This window comes from Halichoeres trimaculatus, unplaced genomic scaffold (genome assembly GCF_033239565.1).
Source record: "Halichoeres trimaculatus isolate MK-OKI-2021-1 unplaced genomic scaffold, fHalTri1.1 fHalTri1_scaffold_18, whole genome shotgun sequence".
In the NCBI taxonomy this organism is placed as follows: domain Eukaryota; kingdom Metazoa; phylum Chordata; class Actinopteri; order Labriformes; family Labridae; genus Halichoeres; species Halichoeres trimaculatus.
In genome coordinates, this window is record NW_027437196.1 from 7,257,660 (window position 1) to 7,284,016 (window position 26,357).

Consider the following 26,357-nt stretch of genomic DNA (forward strand, 5'->3'; position numbering starts at 1 on the left):
CAAACTGCGCTGTAAGTATTGTTATTTTACTTTTTATTTATCTGATACAAAAATATTAAAGTGCTTCCAAATGAAAGGTGAAACAACAAGCTGCATTGAACACTTAAGCATCTGCACATATATTGTGCTACATTTTTGTTAAAAGTCTGTTAGAAATATTTAAAAGTAAAATGTCTAAATGAATACTTATTTACATAAAATCAACACAGTGAGAACTGGGAAGGGTGCAAACATTTCCCCTTCTCCTCAATTTTTTGTGGAGTTCCTCAGTCCTCCCTTTTCAAAAAAAAAAAAAAAAACTAAAATTTCTTCAAAGAATAAAAAGTTGTTTTGTTTCTGAGGGTATAAGAATGCAATCTGGTCCCAGTCCCAGTTACAGTTCATCTTTGAGTGAACATGGTCACCAGTGTGATTACAGTTGCTCCCAGTAAAGCCAGTCCAAAGAGAGTACTCAGAGACCAGATATTCACTGCAGGGCTGGACTCACCGTATAACTCCATAAAGGCCTCCTGTGAAGCAAAAGAGACAGAGGTGAGGCCATTATGGATGAGGAGTAAACATGAGACCGTTAACGACTCTTTAGTTCTTTACAAGACCCGGCTATGGGCTGTATTTTGTAGTTCTGTGCAATAGCCTCAAGATGGCAGCACAAACATCTATGGGAATAATGAACTGCAATTACACCCTCTACATCATTAACAATGGGGTAGACACACACAGTCACACACACACTCATCAGCTTATCCTCTGTTGTTTTTTCATGAATTGGCAGCCTGTTTTGTCCTTTTCAGCCACCGAACAGAGGGCGATTACTGGCGTATCGCTCTTTCCTCTTCATGATGGTTCGACATGAGCCTGAGTCACAGTTCTCTGAAAACATGAGTCACACTGAGGGACAGTGTTTGTGTGTGTGTGTGTGTGTGTGTGTGCGCACACATGAGCGAATGTGTGTATATGTGCAGTGACAGTGTCTTGTCTTTATCTGAGCATCTAGGTGGAAAACTTTGTTGCCGAATTCTGAGAAAGTTTGGCTTACCACTGCCTGTGTTCTTAGAGTTGACTACACACACGCGCGCACACGCGCGCACACGCGCGCACACACACGCGCGCACACACACGCGCGTCTTCAGATATGGTGAAAGTGTGTTGCTCAGGAGTGAAAACAGAACAAAACTCTAAAAAAAATCATTAACAGAATTTGAAGCGTTTGTGTGTGTGTGTGTGTGTGTGTGTCGTATAAATAAAGATTTTGTTGTTATTTTCTGAAAGGAGTTTCTGCAGAAACCTTCAGTCAGCTGATCTGAAGTCTGAGGCGGAAATTCATCTGCTACTTACCTGGAAAGATGTTTCTAGGTAATACCACACACACACACATACACACACGCACACACACACACACACACACACACACACACACACACACACACACACACACACACACACACACATAGGTATTATCGGGCATAGATTGAACTAAAGGAAACCACAGAGAAAGGAGAGAACATAAATAGAAAGTGAAAGTCTTTGTCTGCTGTGTTCAAGGGTCCTCTCTCTTTCTCATGTACACACACACACACACACACACACACACACACACACACACACACAAAGTCAAGGTATGGCTGTTAAATCAGGAGTTCAGGTTAATGTAGGCCACCGATAATATATCACCTGTAAGATCAAACTTGGGGCTGCAATTTTCCTGCAGGGACCTTCGCAACTGACAGATGTTTAATCAATCTGCTGATAAACTCTTTGGCAGTTTCAAAATGAAACACAGACACATTTCTTGCTCTACTCTTTATCTAACTGTCCCTGTATTACACACACACACACACACACACACACACACACACACACACACACACACACACACAGACACACACACACACACACACACACACACACACACACACACACACACACACACACACACACACACACACACACACTCTCTCTGCAGAGTTTTGGGGGTTTTCTGCACTTTGCATGTCATTTGCATCAAAACCAAAATAGCTTTTTTTTCTGAGTGTTCAGTCACATCTGATCGCCACACTGAAACACACACACACACACACACACACACACACATACACACACACAGTGAGAGGCTCTAAAACCTGTCATAAGACCCAGCAAAAGAGCCCCAAATCAAACATCCTGAAATGTTTTTCAGATCACTAAATACTGGGGACCTTTCAAAAAAACCCATATATTTATTAATTCACATAAATTAAAAACCAGCTAACAACAGACTATCTTCTACCTATTCTTTTGTTTATAACCCAGACTGCCACATTTCAGCTCAGATTGAGCATCTATTCAGGTTACACAGGCTGCATCCTTCGAAGGATGCTACACTGAACTAAGACACAGCTACAGTTTGAATGCTAACAATAAGCTAGCTCATCTGACTCAGGCGCTACATAAATTCTTAGCTAACATTCAAGCTGATAATATAATTTAAATTTTGAAATTGGAGACAATTCCACTTAGAAAGGAACCAGAAATGTTAGCTGTTGGCTAATGGTAGCTAGCATACTATGAAATGTGTAGGATATGTTGACCCACTAGATTTTTTCTACATGAGCCACTGAAGAGAAATCCTCATTACCCATCCTCCATTGTCTTCTATCCATCCTTGAAGCGAGTCCAGACCCTCCGCCATCCAGCCGGCGACACCATTCACCCGCAGCGCCCCGCCTGTTTCCGCCATCTCAGCGCACAGAGCACCACCCACCTCCATCATGGTTAGGATGCGCCCCCAGTTCACTCCATCCCTAAACAGTTCCTCTCTGACCACCACCAGGTCGCTGATATCACTCCGCATCAGCACCGGAAAATGGGCTGCCAGGTTGCCAGCGTAACGGCGTGCCAGGTTGCGACAGGCGCTTTGTAGGACGACTTGCAGCTGGGGCTGACCTGAGTGGACAAAACCAATGCGTGATACAAGAAGACAGGTGTGACATCAAAGCTGGTGAAAAGTGATGTCATTAGACTCCACCCCTTTACTGTACATCAGTGAAACATTTAAAGGGGACATATCATGTTTCTCCTTTTCACTATGCCAGACTAGGATGCCTGTAAAGCATTTCTGCCCTCAGTACAAGTCATTTAGTTCCTTCATTGCCCCACAATAGCGTTCTCAATATCCTCAGTTTAGGCCATTCTGAAGATCTTGTTGAAACGCTCCGTTTGGAGAATGACCTCCAGTAACCTCGCAACGTCACAGCCCTTTGTGCTCTGATTGGTCAGTTCTATCAGAGGGGCGGAGGGGGTAGAGCCAGGGGGCGGTTTTTGTAGCATGGCAGTATTTACAAAATCACCATATTGAATGGAGCAGACCGAGCAAGTTAGCTGTTTGCCAAAACTACACCGAAAGGCATTGATAGCACTAATAAAATGGCAGAGTGTAGGATACGTCTTTTTGTATTGGACCTCGAGTCAGACCCGGACGGTTCTGCAGCTCAGGAGGAAGAAAATCCACCTCGACACAGATCATCTCATGACGCTTCAGTGTGGTGAGTCAAACCGGTACTGTAACATGTATAGTTTATACCTTTATACTCTGCTCTTGGTGGGTGTATCCCTCGGTGGCAGTTGTGACTAACTGACATCACAGAGGAGGAGCTGCTTTATCAGATTACTCCAATAAAAAGAAAGGTAACTCGTGTCATCACGAAGGTCGAAATCCCGCGGCCAAATGCCAATGACCTATTTTCAGAGGCATCAAATCTCGTTCTAGGATATCAGAAAAAATACAATATCTCATTTTTTGAAAATTCAGGGGGCGTAAGGTCTTGTTTTCAAATTTATTATATTATATGCAAGTATTAAATCAGGGATCAGCATGATATGTCCCCTTTAAGTAAACAGCATTAGCATTAGCGGCCAGTTTCCTTGCACCACTGTTATTGACAATGTTGCCATCAGATGCCCCGCCCCTTCTTGATTTAACTGAATTGAGTTTAATTGAAAAAACTTTATTTATCCCCTTGTGGTTTGATTGGCCAGTGAAGGAGCAATGTTCCAAAAGTTTTACAACTTTGAAATAAGTGCAGCGACAAATGACAGCACACACCGATGTTATTTTTGAGCTCGAGACGTGGATCACTGAATGCTACATTGCATTGAGAGCGATTTTATTACCGTCGCTGCTTACAAAGAAACGCAATTAGTGGAAACAGGCCCTAACGTGACGTCATCTTCTATATATATTTTTTTATACAAAAAATAACTGTTTTTTAAACTAGATTTGAATTTTAGAGTTTGACTCATGTCCCCTCCGTTAAAATTAAGGAGGCACTATATTCTAGCTAGCTAGCTAGTTAGCAGGCGGGGCCCTGTTGCCTTGGATATAAACTTTTGGGGAAATTATTTTAACCATGGTGTAGTATTGAATTGGGTACAGGTGATAAATAAAAGTTGTAATCCTCGGGAGTTGCGATTTTACGTTATCGTACACAATCGTACACAATCGTGCGCAATCGTCAGACTTTTCTCGCACATTCGGTAATATGTCGTGTTAATAGTGGGATTCAATAGACAAGGACAGACTACATCAGCCGTTGCAGCAACACATTTAACATCCTCACCTGGCTGAAAGTCCACTAGTGCAGCTCTCCATGAGGTCAAATACGACGTAGCAGTGGTGTGGGGTCGGCGTAGTGGCAGCACATCCCTCCAGTCCAGCCCGTCCTGCTGCAGCCGAAGACGTAGGAAATCCTCGACCAGGTCCAGGCTGTTATAGGTGGTCGCCATTGCCCCCTGAAGGCCGTAGACGGTCACTGCCTCACCTACAGGCAGCTGGGGGATCTGTAAAAATCCATCACTGATCCTGAGAGGTGCTCCAATGGGAGCACAGCACTTTCTGACGTCAAGAAAGTTTTCTGTAATATAAAATAACCCAGAGAGTAATCCAAGACTTTAAAAATCAAAGATGGGCTGATAATCCTCAAACTACTTGATGTCCATGTTTTGAAAAAATCCTTAGAAATAAATTTAAAAATAATCCAAGCTGAGGTTTAAACACTAAAATCCTCATGAAACAGTTTCTCTCCTTATTCCTCCTCAGACCTGCTGCGTCTTCATCCCTCTGATTAATCGATCACTGAGCCGCTGATCGGTGCATCCACAGCCCGCTCAGTGTGAGTGTGAGGCAGAAGCCGAGCAGGAGGAAGCTTCAGCTGAACACACACGCACACTCACACGCGCACACACACACACATCAGAGAGACGTCAGCCGCGGCGCACTGTCCTGATCACTGATCGATCAAAACTAACTCAACTGTCAGGGAGAAAAGCGGGAATCAACTCCAGTGAGACTGCACGTGTAACCAAGACACACACACACACTCACATATACACACATACACGAACATACACAAAGCTGGTGGCCACGCCCCCTTGTTGTGACCGTCGGGATTCCCCTCCAACGACCCTTTCACCATCACACGTCAGCCTAACAGGATAATGATGATGGTGGAGTTGGTGATGGGGATAAAATTACGAACTTTCAGGATCAGACTGGTTCGGATCACTTCCGGTTGGTGACTCTCACTCATGTTTTACAGCCTTGTGCGCGTGCGTGTGGAGGTAACGGCTATGATCATAAGTCAAGACCGCAGGACACCTTTTGTTTACTATTAAACTGTGAAGGAAAGTTTTTGTAATAAGTTTTATCAAGTCTTCTTTTGAATAAAATAGGGAAAGTATTGTATTTTGGGCAGAAATAACATTAGAAATTTGGTTATAGATGTAGTAGCGCTGTAATATTGATAACAACTGATAGTCATGGCAAACAAAATCACAAAATGTTTCACAAACAACAAGAAATGCGAAAATAAACAGAGAAATAAATAAAATGAAACAGCTTAAATCATTTTTTATTTTATTTTATTTAACCTTTATTTAACCAGGAAGAGAGACTCATTGAGATTAAAAATCTCTTTTACAAGAGTGTCCTGGCCAAGATAGGCAGCAGCAAAATGTACAAAGTTTCTTACATTCACAAAACAGCATTCCTCACAACATACACAGACCTGGAAAACACTTAATGTACAATAATTTAAAGATGGGGCTGGATTATTAAAGGAAGCAAGATCATCTGTCGGCACATCTGCAGCCAGATGCCTAAGTGTCCAATGAGACCAGCTCATTCAGTTTCAGGTCTTTTTGCAGCTCATTCCAAGCAAAAGGAGCAGCAAATTTAAAGGCCTTTTTTTCCCTGCTCAGTCTGAATCTTAGGAACAGACAACAAAAGGAAATTCTGGGACCGAAGATTATAAGACCCTGAAGTCCTTTGGCCGATGAAGATCAGAAGATATGAAGGTAGTAGACCTAAAATCGCCTTATAAATGAGAGTGTGCCAATGTAGAAGTCTATGTGTAGACAAAGACGACCATCCTGTGTGAATACAAGACACAGCAATGAGTGAGGGATTTTAAGTTTGTGATGAACCTCAGAGCTCCGTGGTACACAGTATCCAGGGCTTGTAAACTCTGAGCTGAGGCCTGCATGTACAAGACATCACCATAATCAATCATTATAATCACAACTGAATATGAAGCGTGCAATAACAGACAAGGGAAGAAGCAATGAGAGGATTTTTTTTCTCCAGATATAAGAATGATGTCTTAATAGTATGAGAGTTCCTAACTGTTGGTTTTTATAAGCATTATTAACCATTTTATTCATTTTCTGGCTAATTATAAAAATTATAATAGCTTTTTGGTTCATTTATCTATTTTTTTTCCAGTATTATTTTTGTGTATTTTGTTTCTTATGGTTGAAAGCTAAAATAGCACTGTAGAGTAAAATTAAAGCTGTTATAGAAGTTTCACTGACATAAAAAGTGTTCTACTCACCAGTAATGTTGACTGAAAGTAAAGTATTGGAAAGAAAAAATGTCTTGAAATAAGGGACTATACAAGTACATTCTTCCAGCCCTGATGGCAGATTTCTTTTTCTCTTTACAAACTCAAAGAAGGATTTTGTTTTTGTCTTTGAAAATCTTGAAATAAGACCTTTTTATTCTGCATGTCAGGTGAATGTGTAGCTGTCAGATGATGTGTGTCTGCTGCCCCCTGCTGTTTGTACTGCTCAGTCACAGCAGCACTTTATTTAACTGTATGTACCGAGTACCACTGTGGCATTAACAGAAAGACATCTTTCAGTAAAATCTGAATATGAAAAATAAATCCACCCCTGAGCTGATTTTTTAAAACTTTGTTATTATAATTATTTTAAATAATTATTAAGTTATTTAGTTTTTAAGTTTCTGTTGCATGTGGTGGCCACAGAGTGTCAGAGTTGAGCTGTTTTTCCACAGCAGAGGTATTTTCAGTGCAGCAGTTATCACGTGAACGCAGCATAAAAGACACACACACACACACACACACACACACACACACACACACACACACACACACACACACACACACACACACACACACACACACACACACACACACACACGCTTCTCTCCGGTTACCGGGGCAGTGTCAGATGTGTTTCTATTTTCTCCTCCTCTCCCTCCGACCCGGAACTACTGCGAGAGAGATAGAAAGAGGAGGTGAGAGAGGGAGGAGGACTCTCTCCATCACACAAATCAAACTCCGCCTCGCGCGCTGCATCGATCCGGTCTCACCAGCCGACCACCGACCGCTCTGCGGGCCGGACCGAGCCGGAGCAGAACCACAACATGTCCCAGCAGCTCCCCCCCTGCGTGATAGACTGCGGGACCGGGTGAGAAACATGCGCACACACACATACATGCACGGTCACACATGGATGCACACACTGTAAAGAATGTGACGTCATATGTAGCGCGATATTTTGTGCTTATGAATAACATGCATGAAGACTGCAGGCCTGTGTGCGTATGTGTGTGAGAAAGAGAGAAAGTGGGGGTTGTTTTGGTTGGTATTAAAGGGAAAGTTCACACAAATTAAATTCATCCAGTGTTTATAAATCATATTAATAACTGATTTGATATTTAACAGATTTTGCTTTATTCTTAAACTGTTTGTTATGTCATAGACTATGTTTAAGGACATACTGTGTCAGTTTACACCACAGCTGTCTTTAACCTGCTTCCTCTCTAATGTCCAGCAGGCAAGCGACTTTGAAAATAATGTCCCTCCGTCCCTGCTGATTTATTTCCTCAGTAAACATTTTCCAATTAACTTTAGGATCCTAACCTGTAGTTCCAAGTCTTCTTCGAAACAGTATTATGTTCACTTAGTAAAATATGGCCCAATTTAGAGTCACACAGACCAGAAAGCAGTGGAAAAGTTGGACAGGGAAGACTGGCAAGAAACTGCCACATCCATGGTTACCTCTGAGTATGAAAAAATCTAAAAAACAAAGTTAATTTTTTTAAAATAATTATTAAATAAATAATAATAAATAAAATTCAGAAATAGTTGATATCAAAATCCCCCAAACTGCAGTTTTCTAAGTGTCCACTAGAGGCCGTATCCAGCAGTGAGGCAGTCCACATAGGGTACCATATTAAAATATATTTTCTTTATAAGTGCATCTGTTTGACATTAATTTATGTGCAACTAATCTGTTTACAGCAGATTAAGGGCTTAAGGGTGGGAGAATTAGGGGCGTGGCCTCTTTGAGTGACATTTCGATGAGTTGGAAAGAAAGCTAGACCATGTAAGGCTCTGACTCTTTGCATGGTTTTACAGGAGAGGGCGGTAGGAATCTGTTTGTACATACATTTATACAGCCTCTGTGTGTTGGGAAAGTTTATTTTAAAGTAGTATTTAAGTACAAGGTTATACCACCCCCTACTGGCCTGGAATGCATACTCCAGTATTTTCACAGTTCCAGTGAGGCGTCAGTTATCTAGACTTATAAAAATGTCCGGCTGTCATTAGTGTGTGCTGAGTCTGACGGACGCTGGTCTGTGATCAGTCCCCATCTATTCTGGTCTGAGTGTCTGAATGTAGGACAGCTGCAAGAATTGGAGCGGGAGCTGCATTCACACCAGCAGACACTCAGAGGGTTCAGCGACAGCTGGAGGACAGGATGGACACAGAGAGGGGACAAAGAAGCACTCGAATCCAAGAGGATGGGCGCAAGGACGCCACCCGCTGACTTTATTAATCTTGAGGATTTCATGTTTAGCTGTCAGCGTGTTTATTCTTAAAACCAGAAGTGACCATATTTAGGTCACATGAGAATTAAATATGAAATCATGAGATTTGCCCAACTGATGACATCACTGGTTAGTGATTGTTTTATAAAAGCACCAGAAGCCAAAACTAATCAATCAGAAATGTTCTGTTCTGTGATGTTTGGAGGAACATTCTGGAATGCTTTTCCCTGGGTGCTTTGAAGTTTCTTAAAGAGACAGTAGCTGAAATGTAGCATGAAGGGACACACAACAGACAGCTAGCAGCTCCCACCTGTCAGTCAAAGAGGCCACGCCCCTAATTCTCCCTCCCTTTTTGTACCAAGCTGTAAACATGTTTATTCCTGCTTTGGCTGCAGTTTTGCATCCAACTCTTTCACACCTCTGAGCCTGTTTTTTGGGCCCAGAGCCAGGTGTTGAGAACCTCTTCACTGTCACACTGAGCTGAGAGCTGTCCTCTCTCTAACAGACTCTTTCCTGTCTTGGCTGCAGGTACACAAAGATTGGTTATGCAGGAAACACAGAGCCTCAGTTCATCATGCCGTCCTGTAAGCATCACACAGAAGCTCACAATGACTCACTCAGTCTGCGTTTTATCCTGTTCTGGACATTTCAATGAGGCACACGGTGGAGAGGAGGTTGAATTTAACACTCAAGTGTTTAAATGTCTGTCCAGCAAGGGAAAACAGAGCAGTGTGAATTTTCTTTGAATTTTTTTTTCCTATACAGCTGCTTCTGCAACCTTTAACCTCACTCCTGTGTATGTTTGGATCAGGCATCGCCATCAGGGAGTCGGCCAGCGTGGGCGAGCAGGCCCAGAGGAGGCTCGTACGAGGAGTCGATGACCTGGACTTCTACATCGGAGATGAAGCTGTGGACAAACCCAACTATGCAACCAAGGTTAGATAAAGAGTATGATGAAGAAGAGGGTAGGATAGGAGGAGAGGAGAGGAAGGGAAAGTGGAAAATGTGGGAAGGATGAGGACAGGGGTAAGAGGATGAGGAATAATGTGGTAAGAAGAAGAGTGAAAATGCGTGTGTGTGTGTGTGTGTGTGTGTGTGTGTGTGTGTGTGCGTGTGTGTGTGTGTGTGTGTGCAGTGGCCAATCCGTCACGGGATGGTGGAGGACTGGGACCTGATGGAGAAGTTCATGGAGCAGATCATCTTTAAATATTTGCGAGCAGAGCCAGAAGACCACAGCTTCCTGATGGTGAGTCTGGCTCCGCCTCCTTTGTATCCTCTGACTCCTCCCACCTTCTACAGTGTGTAACGTGTGTGTTTGCAGACAGAGCCTCCTCTGAACACTCCAGAGAACAGAGAGTATCTTGCAGAGATAATGTTCGAGACCTTCAACATACCTGGACTCTACATCGCCGTGCAGGTGAGACACACAGACAGAAACACAGACAGGAAGTGACAGCTGTACCATGTGACATCATAACCTCTGACCTCTTTTCCTGTCAGGCTGTGTTGGCGTTAGCAGCCTCCTGGACGTCTCGACAGGTGGGACAGAGAACCCTCACAGGTATCGTCATCGACAGCGGGGATGGAGTCACACACGCCATCCCTGTGGTGAGAGACACACACACACACTTGATGTCATCACACTGGCAGCTGTGCGGAAGCTCTCTGCTCACTGATTGGTCAATGTGATTGTCTGTCTCAGGCTGAGGGCTATGTGATTGGCAGCTGTATAAAGCACATCCCCATCGCAGGGCGGGACATCACCTTCTTCATCCAGCAGCTGCTCAGAGACAGAGAGGCGGGGATCCCCCCAGAGCAGTCTCTAGAGACCGCCAAGGCTGTCAAGGTAACACAACTCCTCCTCTAATCCTCTGCTCCTCCTCAGTTTGTCTCCCTCTTCTCTAACTTTCTCTGACTCCCCCTGCTGTTTAGGAGCGGTACTGTTACATCTGTCCGGACATCGTGAAGGAGTTTACAAAGTATGACTGTGATCCAGGGAAGTGGATCAAACAGTACCGAGGAATCAACGCCATCAGTAAGACCGCCTTCCACATCGACGTTGGCTATGAGCGCTTCCTGGGTCCTGAGATCTTCTTCCACCCTGAGGTCAGAGTAACTCCACACTCCAACACAGCAGGGGGCAGTATTGCACCTGAAAGCTGAGTGCCACTGTCTATCCTTTTTTTTTTTTATTGCAGTTTGCCAACCCAGACTTCATGCAGCCAATCTCTGATGTTGTTGACGAGGTCATCCAGAGCTGTCCTATTGATGTGAGGAGGCCGCTCTACAAGGTAACTCACCTGAGAACACCTGCGAGTGAGTTATCAAAACTTAACATCATGTTTAGCTTTTAAGGTTTGTATTTTTTGTGTTTGTTTGTTAGAACATCGTGCTCTCAGGAGGATCCACCATGTTCAGAGACTTCGGCCGGCGACTTCAGAGAGACCTGAAGAGAGTCGTTGATGCACGGCTAAAAATGAGTGAAGAACTCAGTGGAGGACGGATAAAGGTCTGACAAAAACTATGAAAATAAGTTATATTCAGTGGTTCAGCTCTGTTTTGGAGCTCCCTGCTTTTTCACGTGCCTATGTGGAATGCCAAAGCCTGAGGCAGGCAGAGCACACCTCCACTCTCTTTAATGAGTGTTTACGTTTGCAGCCGAAGCCAATGGAGGTCCAGGTGGTCACACATCACATGCAACGCTATGCTGTTTGGTTTGGAGGCTCTATGCTGGCATCTACGGTAACCACACACACACACACACACACACACACACACACACACACACACACACACACACACACACACACACACACACACACACACACACACACAAAAACACACACAAAAAAGGTGTCAAGGAACAAAGTAAAAATACTTTGTTACCTTACTTTAGTAAAAATTTGGGTATTTATACCTAACTTACTTACTTTACTTTTATTTTTACTCCTGTTTCATTTCGGCCTGTTTTCAATCCAGCCACAAACAAACAACAGACTACAAAAACAAACAAACTAACAAAAAGAATAACACAAACACATAAAAAATAAAAACCTACCCAGATAAATTGCGCCTTTTGGATAGAGTGAATTGGATTGCTGTTCGATGAGAGGTGCTGCACTCTGCTGGGGCAAACCAGGAAGCTCTCATAAGAAAACTATGCTCTGGTCTGGCAGAGCGTGTACGTGGAAAATGAAATTAATTTGACTTACGTGGGGGAGGGGTCTAAATGACATAAACATTTTGGCTAGTCTAGATTAGTTTGAAACAATCTAGCCTGTGTTTAGTAAGGCCCTGCGCTGTATAAAACATGGACATAGTCTTCACGACGTCACCCAACAACCCCTTGTGGCGCAGACTAAGCTTTTGTCCTTAATGGCCTTTGTACCCCTTACACTTTTACTTTTAAACTGGAAGTAGTTTTGAAACCAGTACTTTAACACTTGTACTTAGTAAAGAACTTGAGTTGATACTTCAACTTCTACAAAAGTCTTTTTAAACCCCACTATCTATACTTCTACTTGAGGGATGTGAATACTTTTGACACCTCTGCACACACACTCACATTTATACCGCTTTACCTGTGAGGACTCACACAAAGCTAAATCCTCCTGATTCTGGCTAAAACACTGACCTAACTCTAGCAATGAATGTGAACATTTGGCTACATTTTTAAAATAACCCTTACCTCTAATAGAAGTTTGTTGTTTACATCCCACTTATTTGGTAGTTGCTGAGCACAGACTGAGCTCTGTGGTGTGCTTTCTGGACATATCCTATAGTAGTGTATCACAAAATATGTAAACAATTACATTCATGGTGCTGCCAGTTCAAATGTAAAGGTTAGGTAAAAAAAAAAAAGAGAAAATCACTAGTTTTAAAATCAATGTGTGAACGTGTGTGTTTTTTGCGTGTGTTTGCAGCCGGAGTTCCTCCAGGTGTGTCACTCCAAGAAGGACTACGATGAGATTGGCCCGAGCATCTGTCGACACAACCCCGTGTTCGGCATCATGTCCTGATGTCAACAGCTACAGGAGGCTGGTTAGCCTGTTAGCGTGCTACATTGTTAGCCCTTTGGCCCCTTAGCCTGCTGTCCACTAGATAGCCAGCCAGCTAGTCTGTTAGCCCATGGACTCTGCAGCTTGCTGGCCAGATTGCCTGCTTTCCGCTAACCACCAGCCTGTTGGTCTCTCCCCCCTGTTTAGTTTACAACCTGTCAGGCTAACAGACTGTTAGCAGGTTAGCTCAGTCTCATTTAGCACAGAGAGGTCTGGAGAAAGTGAAGCACACAAGTCAGTTTGTAAGCAGTAAAAACCAAGTGAGGTGTAGTTTTATTTTAATAACCAGAGCAACTTTTTCCAGAGTCAACATCACTGATACCTGAAGATTTCTCCAGACCTGGAGAGGACTAGCTAGCTGACAGTCTGCTAGCTGCTAGCCTGTTAGCCATCCTCATAAATGCTTGGCATGTTTGTGTTGAAATGAAAACTTTTAGCCTGACTGATGGATGCAGAGAAGAGCTGTGAGATGCTTTAGTAAAGTTTTAGAGGGACTTTTGTGTTCTAAGGATTGTAGCATCTCTGATGTTTGCCCCAAATTAACGATGATTAACTCCCTTATGATCATAGAAAAAAAGATGCGTCGTAGCCATGAGGTGTGTCGTTTTCCTTCAGTTTTAAAGTGATTATAGTGTTCCCCACAAATTTTATGCTATACCTTTAAGAAGCAAATGCAACTGTGTCCCACCCCGCCCTACCACCTACCATTTCTTGCTGCCTGTTTGTGTGATCTGACAATACATAATCGGTGACGTGTTTCATATGAACACCCAAACAACACATAACGCAATTTGAAATATTTCACTTGATGTTTTGTGATCGCAACAGGTGACCTGTGTGTCAACAAAGCTATCTGTTGTCTCATACTAAACGCAGAGTCTGGGTGGTGGGGTTAAATTAAAGGGACACTCCGTGTTATTTATTCTGTAGTATTTTTTCTGTCTGTATTTATTTTGTTTCTTTGTTTCTGCTCAGAGTCACATCATCTGCATAAAGAGATATTTAACTGCACAGATAAACAATATAAAGATGAAGACTTTCTGTTAGCTTTAAGTCTAATTAACATCCAGAATAAGCTGATGTGACCCTGAATCTCAAACTGTGAATCAGTGTGTCTGCTGTTTGTGTGTTTTACAGCGTGTATTATAAACTACTGCACTCAGAGTGTCTATATTTGTACAGAGTTTAACAGAGGAACACATATATTATTAACATGAATAAAAACACACATATATGTGAATATAAATATACTGTATGCACTGTCTGCTGAGGGTACAGTGAGGCAGGACACAGGAACAGACCTGAACCACACTCAGCTGGAGCATGGTGTGTTCAGGGACACAGGTGAAACAAATGTGAAACAGAGATATAGTTGTAATAATTATCTTGAGAAGTGCTTTGTTGGGATATGTTTTGTATCAAAGGGAGAAATTACAGATTCAGACGAGAAACTCTCTGTAAATCACTGGACAAAAAAAGATAAGAGGAGAAAAAGTTTAAAATCTCTGAATGTGATGTTGGGATAAAAACTTTGTATTTGCTTGAAAAGTTAAATGTGATCATGATTTCTCACTGCTTGAAAAGAAAAACCCACTCTGGTTTTGTTTTCTGTCATCCCCACTTCATATACCTGCTATCTCACCTGATCAGCTGACTGTGCAGGGGTCAGAGGTCACCGCCGCCTCTCTGAGTGAACTCCACAGATGTTTAGTTTTATGATGACGTTTTACGAACAATGAATGTTATTGATCTGTGATCCAATGCTGAGCTGCTGTCAATAAACACCTGCAACACACACTCTATTCTTGGCTCTGATTGGCTCATCACAACACTTTTTTTTTCAACTCCCTCACTTCCAGAAAAACTCAGCGAGGTTTGCATGTTTTTATTTTCAGTTGAGACCAGAAACTTAGGAAACATGTCTGACAGATGAAGGAGAAAGAGACATACTGAGATGACAAACCGGGAAATGCTGTTCAAACAGATGCACAAAGGTCACCATATTTCTTTGAGGTCTTTAACAGGTGAGTTTTGTGAAACACATGTGAAGAGTTAATTTGCAAAAGCAGATAACTCTGTTTTAATAAATTTTCAAAAAATCTATTTTTTTTATTGTTTATTCTAGATGATATCAGTCAAACCAAGGTCCAGTGTCTTTGACAAAGGAGATATGACATAACAAAATAGAGGTAATGGAAAAATTAAATACAAAGAGTAAATCACAAGCATCAGCTCATTTTTTTCCAAAATGGCGTTTATCTGTTTTTGCGAATGAACTCTTCATATGGTCTTTCAAAAGCATGACCTCAAGTCCATAAAGGTGGTGAAATATTGATAATTGAGTGTCAAGTAAGTGCACCAGCTATTTTTAAAAAAGCAAATTTTTTTTTTTAAACAATATTTTTCAGTTTCAAAATTAAAAAGGGTTGTCTTTGTCCTATTTTTGATTGGATATACACTTTCAATTATCAAAAAAAAAAAATTAAAAAAAAAACAAAAAAACTTCAGGTTCTTTTTTGAATCAACATTTCACACAGTCCAGAGATTTTTGGGGGAACCTGGTCTGGGATTTTATGACTTAACTTTTTTTCCCAACATTTATATTATTGATTAAAATAATTTAAAAAAAAATAAATTTAAAAAAGAGTTATGCACACATGTCCTCACAATGATGTGCAAAATGCAAAAATAAATGAATAAATAAATAAAAGAATGAGAACACATAAGTAAATCAAATGTGATAATAAAATAGGACTTAGGACGTAATTTTAACAACAAAAGTTGTATTTTATCGTCATTTTGTCATCACATTTTGCGAGAAATTTTCAATAAAATTTAAAACTAATTCAGTAATCTGAGTTTCATTGGAATTAACCGAGAAAAAAATGTCCCCCTTCCTCCTCCTATCCGCTGGGGGCAGCAGAGCGCAGGCGGCAGCAACAGCTCCACTGTTGTGATGGAGAGCTGTGAGGCTCCTCCGAGCTGCAGGAACTAACACTCACAGATTTAACGATTTACGGATTTCTGTTTAACTCGTGGAAACGGCCGAAATGTGGAGAGAGAAAACGGTTAATCGCTAGTGTTTTCATCTGGACGTGAAAAACGGAAGAATTGGTGGAATTGAGAATTCAAGGATGCTGTCGGTGGGTCTAACTTTACAGATGTTCGGATTTCCATGTAAAATTGGCAAATTAAGCATTTGACGAAGATTTGGCGTTAACCGTTAATCACGTGCTAAATGAAAGCGACTGTTTAGAGGTTTTTAACGAATATAGACATGAAATTCCAGTTTCGTGTTGAGAAAAGTGTCCCTTTAACATGGTTTACTTTACATGCCGATGGTTCACCTCTGTGTTCAGAGCCGTGTCTACGCCTTTTCTGGACTGAGGGGGCTCTGCCCTACAAAGGGGGATGTGTAATATTTGTGTTTATGAATAGATATTTGTGCATCAACAAATTGATCACATCCAACATTTAAATATCAAACAGAAATATTCATAGGATTTCTTTTTTTACTTTGATAAACTGCAAAACAGCACAAAACCATTTTGACTGCTTCCTAAAAGCTCAACTGAGAAGCTTTAGCCGATTCTAATATAGATTGAAATTAACTGTTAGCTTTATTTATGACACAACAGTCAGCTGTTAAAGAGGGTGTTCAGTAAACAGGGTCCTTTTACCAAGACTAGATTATTTTTTTTAGCAATAAGGCGGGGATTTTACTTTCATAACCAGTCCAATGTGGTGAAGAGGTGCAAAGAAAAAAAATGGAACCAGTCTACAAATAAAATAAGGCCTCATAGTTCTAGCATCATGTTCATAACAGTCGTTACTTTTATTTTTGGCCCCTTTGCATTTCGTGAGATTGGAAATGTGAGAGTAGAGAGTGGGAAAGAGGTCAGGGCTGGAAGTGTAATGGAAAATTTTATATCATGCCACAGAGTGTGCACTGGCTACTGTTTTTCAAAGGGCCTCTACAGGTGCACTGATAACTGTGTGTGTGACTTACTTCTTTGTTCGGCCTCAAGGACAAGGTTGCTTCTTTCTGTCCTCACACACTCGCTGTAGATTTCTGTAATTCTTCCACTGTTTTTTCACTCCAACTTTTACTCATGTAGATCTTTTTGGATTTACAGTTTCAGTTATCGGACGCTTTTTTCCAAAACGTACAACACTGAGCAGATGGGGGTTCAGTGCCTTGCTCAAGGGCACCTCAACAGTGCACAGGAAATTATGTTTATCATCTATCAGCCCAATTCCCATCTTGGTCCAGGCCAGGACTTGAACCAGCACCTCACAAAGGCAAACTGGACAAAAGATCCTTCTGTTCACTGTTGCATATAACATTTTAACAGCCGGAGTAGAACCAGTGACCCTTGCAACAAGGACTATTGCATCTGTATAAAACATACAGAATATAAAACATGTAGAATAATTGAGTCTGGATCAGGATCTAGTTTTGGCAACCCTTTCTTCTAATACTCAAAGCAAGGAAAATAGGTAGTGATGATGTTTTGTCAGAAAATACCACCTACATATTTCAGGACGAAATCAACAGAGTTTAAAAGTCCCTCTTTGTCCACAGGGGGGCGCCAGAATCACTGCAAACATAAAGATTGTTTCAGGAAGAAGAGAAATGTATGTGAAGAGACATCAGACAGCTTCTATACAAGAATGTCTCAATGATGAGGTTTATGAGTTTGTTTTGGATTAGATCAGGAAATAATTTCTATTCTAAAGGAAAAAGATTGTTAATTGAAATATAATGTCGCTGAGATAAGAAAAACAGTGTTTGCATCCTGCTGTTTGGACCTGAGTTATTAAGGTCTCTGCCTCCCCCTGCAGGTGGTTCATCTGTTCCAGGAAGTAGAGGAGTGGATGGGACAGGAGGAGGAGGTGGTGGCGCAGAGGAGGGAGGTGGGCTGTCAGTGGGAGAGTCCAGAGGAGGAGAGGAAGGATGTGGGCTGTCAGAGCGACTCAGCAGCGAGGAGGGACGTTGCTATCCAGGTGGACCTGCTGACTCAGCAGCTGTGTGGCATGGCGTGGCGATGTGTCGCCGTCAGAGCAGATGAACCAGGAGGGGGCGCTCTGCTGCAGTACTGCAGCACACCCAGATCATGTGGACACACCCTCTACAACACCCTGCTACCCATAATGCCTCTGAGTAGTCCAGCCTCTCATACAGAACCCCTACAACCTGAGTCCAAAGACATCCAGCTGACTGTCCCGTCACCTAGCATGGCTCCCGCAGATGCCTCAGCTGCTCCTCCTCCTGGACTCATTGCTCCTCTGAGCCCACACTTGGCTGAGGAGCAGCAGGAGGAGGAAGAGGAGGATGATGAAGGCTCCTTAAAACAAGAGTTCAGTAAGTGTTTGTCATTGGCTATTCTTTTAACAACTCTGTAAATGTTTGTGAATCCAAACATCCAAAAGATTGTTATTTCTCTCTCTTCAGGTGTCAACAAGCAGTCGACAGAAACAGAAGAGATGAAGAAGAGGACGAAAAGAAAAAACGAGAACCCAGTTCATCCAACACCCAGAAGTTCCCCCTTTCTTCAGAGAAGGAGGAGGAGGAGGAGGAGTGATGGTGATAAGATCAACCAATCAGAAGAGAGCAGAAATATCAGAATCAAGACTCAAGGCAGGAGAAGAAACATCCAAACTGGCCTTGTTGGAGCTCAAAGAAAACACACCACTGCTGAGAGAGGGAAGGATAAAAACATGGAGGCAGAAAAAGAGAATGAAAAGGTGGATGAGGTGATGATGAAGGAGAAGAGGAGGAGGAGGAGGAGCAAGGAGGCAGATGGACTCTCACCTATAAAGAAGAACTCAGAGGTGACAGACAGGCCGAGGAGGAAGGCAGTTGGTCCACCAATCAGATACCTGCTTGAGTATGAGGAGCGGTCACATCAAGAAAGAAGGAACAGAAGCCAAGAGGTGGGCAGAGGAACGGCTCTGAAACAGGTTAGTGCTGCTTTAAAAATCGATTATTATCAGTTTATTTACTGATCAGGCTGTCAGTAAGAGTGGGAGGAGTCAGCAGGCATCCAGAAGTTGATGGAGTTGGGGTTATTTCCTGATCAGTTCTCTGTGATGTACTTACACCCGTCTGTCTACCTGCAGCTCCACCTGTCCGTCTTCAGAAAAGGAAGTCGTCGGAGAGGCAACACCGTCCTGCGTCTCCACCGCTTATATTCCCACAACATTAGAGGTCGTCGTCGTAGAAACACGTCCATGCTTTCAGGTAGTGTTGACGAACCAGAGGAGGAGGTCAAGGGAAAGAAAACACAAGTTAAAACGAGGAGGAGAACCATGGAGAAAGATGGAGCATCCGCTAGAAATAGAAGCAGGAGCAGAAGAGATAAGGGACGTGGGGAAGTCATGAGGAGGAGGAGAGGTAGGGAAAAACTTGAGGAGAAGTTGGCTCAGAGGCCGAGGAGGACGATGGTGGGTCCACCAATCAGATACCTCCTGGAGTCAGAGGAGAAGCTACTCAGACTAAACAAAGCCAACCAGGATGTAGCAAGGAGGGGTGAAGGGGAAACAAAACCACAGAAGAAGAAAATTAGGGGCAGAGCTTTAGATGACAGGGCTATAACTTCAGAGGTGACAGAAAAACAAGCAGAATCGACCAACCAAGATGCAGGGTGTTTACCCAAATGCAGAGTTGGAAGGCCCAAAAAGGTCAGAGTGGACAGTGAGACTGTGGGCGGGGCTTCAGGAGTGGCTAGAAGAGAGAGACAGAGACTAAAGATTAAGAGATGGTGTGAAAGAAGAAGTGCAGACCAGACTGTGAAACGCAAAGGGTTAGAAGGGGGGGAAGAGGTAAAGAAATCGCATCAAAGGCAGAGGAGGATGGTGGGTCCACCAATCAGATACCTCCTAGAGTCAGAGAAGTCACAGAGTCAGGACACAGCCAATCGGGATGTAGCAAGGGAGACTGGAGGGGAAACAAAACAATTGAAGAAGAAAACTGAAGCTGAGGGCGAAGCTGTGGATGACAGAAGTAGAAGTACTGAGCATACAGAGAGACAGACAGAATTGACCAATCAGGACGCAGAATTGTCACCTAAACAAACAGTAGGGAGGCCAAAAAAGTTCAGAGTAGACAGTGAGACTGTCGGCAGTGCTTTAGAGGCAGCCAGTTTAGCAGGTGAGACTAGAAGGGAGGGAAGGAGTGAAAGAAGGAGTGCAAACCAGATGGTGAAACTGGAGAGAGAAGAAGAAGAAAGGGAAGAGGTGAAGAAGCCCCCTCAAAGGCAGAGGAGAATGGTGAGTCCACCAATCAGATATCTCCCAGAGACAGAGACGTCACACAGTCAAGAAACAGCCAATCAGGATGTAGCAAGGGAGACTAGAGGGGAAACAAAACCACAGAAGAAGAAAACTGAAGCTGAGGGCAGAGCTTTAGATGACAGAAGTAAAACTACTGAGCTGACAGAGAAACAGACAGAATCGACCAATCAGAATGCAGCATGGTCACCCAAACGGACAGTAGGTAGGCCAAATAAGGTCAGAGTGGACAGTGAGACTGTGGGTGGGGCTTCAGGTGAGACTAGAAGAAAAAGACTAGAGGTGGAGAAATGGAGTGTGAGGAGGAGTGGAGACCAGGTGGTGAAAGTAGAAAGGGAAGAGGAGGTAAAAGAGCCCCCTCAAAGGCAGAGACAGACAATGTTGGGTCCACCAATCGGGAACCTTCTGGAGAAAGAGGAGGAGTCACATGATTGGGAAGTGGTGGGAACCAGCTGGGAACTAAACTTACAAGAGAGGAGTCAAAGTGGGGGTGTAACTTTGAAACAGGAAACATCAACGATTGACAGACCTGAGGAAACAGAGCAGAAAGTGAGACAGGCAGGTGAGACAGACACAGAGATGAAGACAGGTCTAATCAACCAAGACAGACCCAAACGCAGGAGAAGAAAACCAGGAAAACTCAGAGGTCAGAGTGAGGAAGGGGGTGGGGCTTCAGAGGCTCATGGGACTAAAATAGAAGGACACAAAGTGACTCAGAGGAGGAGGAGGAGGAAGAGAAGGAGGGGCACAGAGGAGGAAGTGGTGAGGCAGGTGTGTGTAAATGATGGAAGTGACGAGAAAATGGAAGAGGACAGAAAGGAGACGTCCGCAAAGAGGCCCAGACGGACGATGGTGGGACCTCCAATCAGATACCTCCTGGAGTCAGAGGAGCTGTCACATGGTCGGGATTCAACCAACCGGGGCTCTGAATGCATGAGAAAACTTCTGAGAGGAAATGAGGCTGGAGGCGGTGCGGGGGGGGACATGGAGGGGGCCAAACACAAACCAGAAAGACCCAAAAAGGTCAGAGATGACAGCGAGACAGAAGGCACAGCTCCGGAGAGACAGGCAGGTGGGACAGATACTGAGCCACAGACAGGCCCTTACACACAGACTCACCTGATCTACTTTGACCCACAGAGCCGTCAAGTGACCATTTTTTCCCCCTGCTGTGTCCAACTACAGCGTCTCTGATTGGTTCTCTGAGACAGGATGTATGTGATTACAGTTCACTGCTTCCTGTTTTCCAAGTGGCCACTCATGGCATTGCAGTAAAATGTTCCTCACAGAGTTTTATGGGCGAAGAGTGTTTGTACTTGTTCTTAATTTGATTCTATAATTATAAAATGAGACTATTTTATACACTTCCGTCCATCGTGTCTCATACATGAAATTAACATAACACTGGAGATGTGTATGGAAAAAAAATAAACTTGTTCTTGTTTTTATTAAATGTTTTTTAACAAATGCAAAGTTGGATGTTTTTACCTGAGTGTTTTTATCTCTGACTGTTGTTTTTACCTGTAAATCTTATGATGACTGAGGATCTGATCCTCTGTGAATAGCTGTTTTATTCTATCAAGTTATGGTTCTGCTGAAACACTTCATGGGCTGTCCATCATCTTAAATTCCCATTACTCCATGAATGTTTTGTTCACAAAATGTATTTCGATGTCATTAAAAAACAAACAGAAATCCTGTTGACTGTCATTTTTGTTGAATTGATTTTGTGATGATGCTTTGAAGTGGTTTTATATGAAAACCATGGAAGTTCATGATGAATACATTTTATTTTATTATTATTTACTATTGTCTTGAGAAGTCAATGTGTAGTCTCCTTTTATCGACTATTTATGTGTTTCTTTGTGCTTTTCATTAAGTGGCAAGTTAATAAGCTTCAATGATAGTGATAACTAAACAAAAAATTATATTATTTTTTTAAAAAACAAGCTTTTTTGTCAAGATGGATTATCCTATTATCCTGAGATAAGAAAAATACCTCAAGATCTCAAGAAAACAACTGAAATGAACACACGTTGAGAAAACATGTATTGAATAATGACCTTTAAGGGCTTCCATAGGAGATGCTCATCAGAACACAGCCGTCAGTCGAGCAGAGCTATTGTCCTGTCAACTGTACAATTAATTTTTTATGATTTATGATGATATTTTACAACAGCAACATACAAGTTTGTTTATTATCCCTAGACTGATAAAGACTAAATAGTTAATGATTTAATAAAACCAGCCCAGGGCAACATTTTTTTGCAACAGTTGGGATAAAGAATCCTTAATTTTCGGTAATAGTGAGACATATGTTGGAAAATAGGCTAAAATAGATTTTAAAATCCTAAGTGCTTCCTGTACAGCTGACGCTTTGGTAACCAGAAAATCTAGGGTTGTGTACTCAACACATTACGGTAGCAGAACGCGCTCCTGCTATTACGGTAAAACAGCAAACAGGAAGTGAGCTCATGGAGGTGGCGGCATTTCGATGTTTTGAAGAGGAGATTGAATAAATCCGAGCATAAATGACAGAAAGCGGAGCCCAGGTTATAAAAAAAGAACTACTCTTTGTGTTAACAACTTTATATTTGGTGTTTCTTATTAACTTAAGCTATTAGAAAAACTCGTTTTGACTAGTTTGACTCAGACTAATTTTAACTTCTGACTACGGAGGAGAGCTGCGCTTTTAATTAGTTCAGATTTCTTTGAATACATTTATAGTTCAGTACAGTACAGTTCAGGATGTGGTGTGGTCTATGAGCTAGTGCTGTGTTTTGTAAGTAGACTGACGGACTGTGTGTCTCTTCAGCTGTTTGCACGTTTAGAGGCTCGTCGCTGTCTGAAGGACATCGAACCTCGACTGTTTCCTGAAGATGGAGGTCCCAACCATGGTAACTGACCACGCCCACTTTTGTCAACACACGTCACATGATCTCTGGTGATTGATCGGACAGTTGGTTACAGTGGTTGATCATATGTGTTTCTCTGGCAGGTGAGGTGGTGGAGCTGTACGGGGCAGAGGGGACAGGTGAGCTAACTCTACAAGGAACACTACTTTCACCTTGCTGGAACTTTCTGTACATTGAGTGTGAGTGTGTATGTGTGTGGCAGGTAAGACAGAGCTGCTGTACCACCTGTTGTGCCGCTGTGTCTTACCCATGGACAGTGGCGGCCTGGAGGTAGATGTTGTGTTTGTGGACACTGACTATACTCTGGACATGTTCCGACTCGTCAGCATACTGGACAGCAGACTAAGTGCAGGTACACACATCCTGAAACACCACAAAAAAAAAGAAGAAGCAGAAATGCAGGCACTCTATGTGCATTCATCATCCTGTGTGTCTTTTTTCTAGCTCATTCCAGTGGCTTGCCATCAGCCGGTGCAGATGAGGCGGTGTTGCGTTCGTGCCTGTCTCGTCTCCTTGTCGTCCACTGCTCCTCATCCTCCCAGCTCCTCCTCACCTTACACTTCCTCGAGACCACCTTGACATCACGGCCAAGCCTGGCGCTCCTCCTCATTGACAGCATCTCTGCTTTTTATTGGCTGGACCGCAGTGAGGGTGGGACCAGCTATGCCCGACAGGAAGAGAAGCTCAGCAAGTGTTCAGAGCTACTGGGCCGTCTGCTCAGGTACCTGTTTCTCAAATAAGAGGCTCTGGGAGTCCTGCTGCAGTTTTTATAACCAGTTTCCTCTGGGCCTCCTCCTCAGGGATTACAGAATCACAGTCTTTGCCACCTGTCACACCATCAGGAGGAGCTACAATGCACCATCCTCTTCATCCTCCTCCTACAACCAAACCTCAACCTCTGATAGCGACCGGCCCTTCCTCTGTCGCCCCTGGCAGCGGCTGGTGACCCATCGGCTGCTATGCTCCAAAGAGGAGGCCCCAAACAACACAGCAGGAGGCAGCAAGGAGCAGAAGACACGGCAGCTCTTCACAGTCAACACCTCCTCCTCTAAGACCAAGACATACAAGAGCAGCTCCTTTTATGTGACGGAAGAAGGAGTGAAGTTTATCTGATGCTGAAAGTGACTTAATTTCAATTTTTTTGTACAATACGTCAATGGTTTTGAAGGCTGTAAAACCCGTCAGTGTGCTGAACTTTGAAAGCTAGCTGAAAAAAGCAACTTCAAATGCAAAAAGCTGCACCAACATTTATTATTTATCTGTTATTGCTTTGCTGGGATGTTATTCCTAATCTGCTCAATTTGTTTCTCAGTTTGGAATAAGGTTCTGTGCGTATGTGTGAGGATTTAAAGAGGGGGGCTTTCTTCTTTTCAGGCTTGAAACGGTTTCTCTGGTACCCCTGTACAACAGCTAAAACAATCCCCATTTCTCTCACACTAGTGTTTCTTTTTGCGTCTGCCCTCTGGAGGCATTTGGTGTTTGAGCACAAAACTAAAAAGTGGCAACCAGTTAAAGCTTTATGAGCTGATGTCATCAATTTGTTTTGTGAAATTTTGTGTTATATTTGGAACAGACTATTTTGAGCAGGTTGAAGTTCGCACACAACTAGTAGGAATACCAGCACTGTTACTTTATACTCATGTTTAAAACCTGGAAAGGCACAATACCCCCTCTTTAATGGTCCTTTTTTAACTTGAGTATTAAAATGTAACATGTTTTAACTTACACAGTCATGTTTCTGCCTGCTTATAGATTACACTACATTATTGGCAGAAGAAGATGGGAACAGTTTTGTTGATATGTACAGCTAATGAGGCTTTGAAAAGGGGCAGTGCTAAAAGCAAATGGATACATGTTTTCATAGTTTGTAAACCCAGGTTATAAGAGGTGTAGTAAAAAAAAACACTCCTACTGGTTTATTTTGTACACAAGAGCTGTTAACCTGAAGTAATTAAGGTTTACGTCCAGAAAGAAAACGAATAAAGTTCAGAAAAATAGCAGCAGCCGCCCAAAGATAAATGAACTTGGCAAGAAAACTGTTCACTTCTTGCTTTCACTGGACAGGTGAAAGATTATAGTTCCAGCTAGCGAATGATATACTTGACTCGGTATCGAATTGAGCCGAATTGACTCAGAGAAAATCGGTTATTAGGACATATCCAATATCTTGCATCTCTATGAGACGGGCCATAACTGACGCACGTGCAAGCGTCACTCCAGCTTCTCGTGCAGATCCAGTCCGGGTCTTCAGGTCTGATGACAGGGACCGCTTCACCAGAGCAGCCCTCCTACAGATCACTCCGCAGGGTCAGACACACTTTTTACACAACACAAACAAATAAACCCAGTGCGAGAGAGACTCTGATTCACCCTTGTAAATTAATCTGTCATTCCCGGTGAATTCCATCTGTCCCCGGGCAGGAGACAGTATCTCTGCCCAGTAAGCGCCTTGGCTCCGTTATAACCGTTAATGTTTTCTTTGCCCTACTTCTCCTGTTGTCGCTGACAGGCGGTGCTTCGGTCGCTCCCAAACATGGCCTCCATGACGGAGCGACCGCTTCAACTTTAATTTTTCGCCAATTTTCAGAGCAAAACCATCTTTTTCTTCTTCCACGATCAACGGGAATGTTTCGTCGGAGAATCTTATCATGGCAGACTTGTGAAGCAGATGTTATCTTCGGGAGAAGTTCGCTGTTGGGTTTGAACAGATCGGTTTAAGTTGGCTGGAAAGCTGGAGAGGAAAAAGAGAATTGCATCAAATCAGTAAGGAGGCTTTTTCACCTTTCCCTCGACACTTCGACACCTATGCTTCGCAGTTTTCAGGCATATTTTTGCGCTATCTGAACACCAAGCCAGTGGATTTAAAGCGATAGGAAGAATAAGCGCGCCTAAGAGTCGAGATGCACTCGTTTCTAGTCCGCGCTAACAGCTAGCCTGTGAGCTATTGCTAATGCTAACATAGAAGTGATCAGTCAACTG

At 42.9% G+C, this 26,357-nt stretch overlaps 5 protein-coding genes across 13 annotated transcripts in view; 4 read left to right on the forward strand and 1 right to left on the reverse strand.

Annotated features, from left to right (window-relative positions):
• Positions 1-45: 45 nt before the first annotated feature.
• Positions 46-5,271, reverse strand: LOC141807643 (apoptosis regulator Bcl-2-like). The gene is made up of 3 exons (XM_074693776.1): positions 4,596-5,271; positions 2,615-2,922; positions 46-509 (listed from the first exon to the last, which is right to left on the reverse strand). Exons 1-3 carry the CDS (start codon positions 4,759-4,761, stop codon positions 381-383), a joined length of 603 nt encoding a protein of 200 aa, XP_074549877.1. The 5' UTR covers positions 4,762-5,271; the 3' UTR covers positions 46-380.
• A 2,183-nt stretch (positions 5,272-7,454) lies between these two features.
• On the forward strand, positions 7,455-14,515 carry actr3b (actin related protein 3B). The gene is made up of 12 exons (XM_074693769.1): positions 7,455-7,746; positions 9,641-9,696; positions 9,924-10,048; positions 10,248-10,358; positions 10,434-10,529; positions 10,613-10,720; positions 10,815-10,958; positions 11,045-11,218; positions 11,311-11,403; positions 11,496-11,621; positions 11,771-11,854; positions 13,036-14,515. The coding sequence occupies exons 1-12, from the start codon at positions 7,703-7,705 to the stop codon at positions 13,129-13,131; spliced, it is 1,257 nt and encodes a 418-aa protein (XP_074549870.1). The 5' UTR covers positions 7,455-7,702; the 3' UTR covers positions 13,132-14,515.
• A 1,580-nt stretch (positions 14,516-16,095) lies between these two features.
• LOC141807745 (uncharacterized) lies at positions 16,096-22,117 on the forward strand. The gene is made up of 4 exons (XM_074693941.1): positions 16,096-16,313; positions 18,016-18,535; positions 18,626-19,134; positions 19,294-22,117. Exons 1-4 carry the CDS (start codon positions 16,305-16,307, stop codon positions 21,655-21,657), a joined length of 3,402 nt encoding a protein of 1,133 aa, XP_074550042.1. The 5' UTR covers positions 16,096-16,304; the 3' UTR covers positions 21,658-22,117.
• A 779-nt stretch (positions 22,118-22,896) lies between these two features.
• On the forward strand, positions 22,897-25,056 carry xrcc2 (X-ray repair complementing defective repair in Chinese hamster cells 2). Its single transcript, XM_074693136.1, has 6 exons — positions 22,897-23,015; positions 23,279-23,360; positions 23,462-23,497; positions 23,581-23,730; positions 23,823-24,099; positions 24,179-25,056. Exons 1-6 carry the CDS (start codon positions 22,995-22,997, stop codon positions 24,489-24,491), a joined length of 879 nt encoding a protein of 292 aa, XP_074549237.1. The 5' UTR covers positions 22,897-22,994; the 3' UTR covers positions 24,492-25,056.
• Positions 25,057-26,012: 956 nt separating this feature from the next.
• Positions 26,013-26,357, forward strand: part of kmt2ca (lysine (K)-specific methyltransferase 2Ca) — a 53,551-nt gene continuing 53,206 nt past the window's right edge. For all 9 annotated transcript variants that reach the window (XM_074693126.1, XM_074693128.1, XM_074693127.1 and 6 more), the window contains exon 1: positions 26,013-26,141. The gene's annotated coding sequence lies outside the window, so the exon portion shown is untranslated. The remainder of the gene's footprint in view (positions 26,142-26,357) is intronic.